This window comes from Penicillium waksmanii (genome assembly GCF_028829765.1).
Source record: "Penicillium waksmanii strain IBT 27052 chromosome Unknown utg000008l:1.0-5622682.0:1.0-5626561.0, whole genome shotgun sequence".
Classification (NCBI taxonomy): domain Eukaryota; kingdom Fungi; phylum Ascomycota; class Eurotiomycetes; order Eurotiales; family Aspergillaceae; genus Penicillium; species Penicillium waksmanii.
In genome coordinates, this window is record NW_026643254.1 from 138879 (window position 1) to 140976 (window position 2098).

The 2098-nt window shown below is 43.7% G+C and overlaps 1 protein-coding gene across 1 annotated transcript; it reads right to left on the reverse strand.

Moving 5' to 3' along the window:
- Positions 1 to 990: 990 nt before the first annotated feature.
- On the reverse strand, positions 991 to 1842 carry N7481_008481 (uncharacterized protein; the record flags this gene model as incomplete). The annotated part of the gene is made up of 2 exons (XM_057267700.1): positions 991 to 1303; positions 1373 to 1842. 2 exons carry the CDS (start codon positions 1840 to 1842, stop codon positions 991 to 993), a joined length of 783 nt encoding a protein of 260 aa, XP_057118377.1.
- Between the last annotated feature and the right edge of the window lie 256 nt (positions 1843 to 2098).

Consider the following 2098-nt stretch of genomic DNA (forward strand, 5'->3'; position numbering starts at 1 on the left):
TGTTGTCAAACGCAGAGAAGGGCTAGTTGGTTTTCCAACCACAGTTTGGCCCATCATCAATCCATTATTCCATTGCTGTCGTTTTTCTGAATGCATCACTTTGAAGCGACGTACTCTAATTCTCAGTGAATTCAATTATATATTTTCCGGACTCCAATAGCACAGAAGGCACTCTTCAATTCCCCAACGGGCTTTAGGACTGATATCCAAGAGAGGTCCAGCCACCATAGTAACAAAAAGAATTAGGTTCTTATATTCCTCTCTATGTGAGAAGCTCTCCCAAATAGTCGATAGAGCGTCATTCAAAGAACCGGCCCAGATGTGTGGCGACTCTCGAAGAAAGTTATCCAGAGAGGACAATATATTGCTTTCTTTCTGGCCCAGACTTTCATAAAAGCTTTTTTCACTTTCTTGCACGGAAGCCCATATGAAAAGTAATAACCTCAGACACTGGGAGACTGATTGATCACTTTGAGCATTCCCATTTGTGTTTTGTTCTGCTTTTCGTCGATTTTGTAACGTGTTGATCGCTTCTTTCAATGAGGCAGCCTGTTGCAAGTGATTGAAGTCCTGGAACCGCTTTGATGATTTGTAGGGCAAGTAGCATAGACCTAAGATCTCAAATATAAAGCTCTCATATTCCTGGAGCAAACGAACCACCAATGGTGGCTGCTCTGTTTCTTCTATCTCGACGATATTGAGCCTGGGAATTAAGTCAAATACAGATATCGAATTAGTTGAAATGATAAGGAAGACTTACAAGGCAACAGCAATTTGAAGCCTCCAATTTGTATGGAAATCTTGATATCCTCCCCTGGTATGTGCAATTTGCCGAAGTCCATGTTTGTGCATATAGAACCTGTCTCGTGTGCCCCAGCATCTCTGGGTATCCCATGAATATTAGACCTCGAAATTCCATTTTGCTGAATTTTGATCAAAACCGATCAAACTCTTCTTACCGCCGGGCAGACACTGCATGTATAGGAAGATTCAACGTACCTCAAAGGTAAGAAGCCGCACGACGCCGGCGAAGACCTCATCTTTAATTGCATTTGTCGAAGTGCTAAGCCATAGATTGATAGTACCTATGGCTTCGGTTTTAAATTTCAAGATTTCTGATTTGTCCTCATCTTCTCGCCGGCCATTGAGGTCAGCAGCTGCATGGGCTAAGATCCCGTTGAATGACGCGGAATTTGATAGGTCGAGTGGTATCCAAATATCTTTGAACGGGGAAAAGGTCTGCGGTTTGAGTCCTGAATGTATGAGTTCGGCATGCATACCGAGCCCTAGAACAGCAGGTGAGCTTGTCAGTGTTTAGAACATTCCGATGTGGTACAATTCGCTTCATCTGGGCTTACAATGATAAAAATACCGGTAATGATGTGCTGAAATCTGAAACCCGCCGAAATCAGCTCCCTGATCTAAACTTGAAGATAATGCAAAGGTGATCCCAGAAAATATCTGCTGGGGGATACCAGGTACTCTTGTCTCCTTAATCGAGATAGAAGAGTCATGGAGATACGAGTAAGCGTCTTCTGTTGGTTGAAATTGAGGCTGACTTGGATCATCGCGATCGTCTTCTGCTCGCACTTTGCGGGATAACAATGGTCGCAAAGCTGGTTTGGTATGTCCGGTGTCTTCTTGGCGTCGCTGTTCGCTCTTCTTATGCCTCCAGTAGGATTTCATTGCATGGCTTCGGTAAGTGGTATCCCCCATACCACTAACAAATGCAAATTCAGGCGGACCAGGCTCTGGTAATGTTTCGAAATAGTTGCGCGCTTTCTGACTATCGTTGTCTGGGGATTCGCTTCGATTTGTTTCATCTAAAATTCGGGAGCCCATCGTTGTTCAGTGCATAAAGTTTTTATTAGCGATCAGGTTGAAAAGGTTCTATTGTGCAGATATTCTTTCCTCTGAAACCGTATAGGTTTAAACCCTCCCAAAGCCCTTTTTGCCATTCTCAATGTAGACTGAAAACCTTAGCGACATAGCCCGGGTGTGTATATGTATTACTGATGACCTGTCTCGTATGTTCATGAAGGTGTCTCGTAAGAGCTATGGATGCATAAAGCTTACACTGGGCAAAACCGCCTAGCTC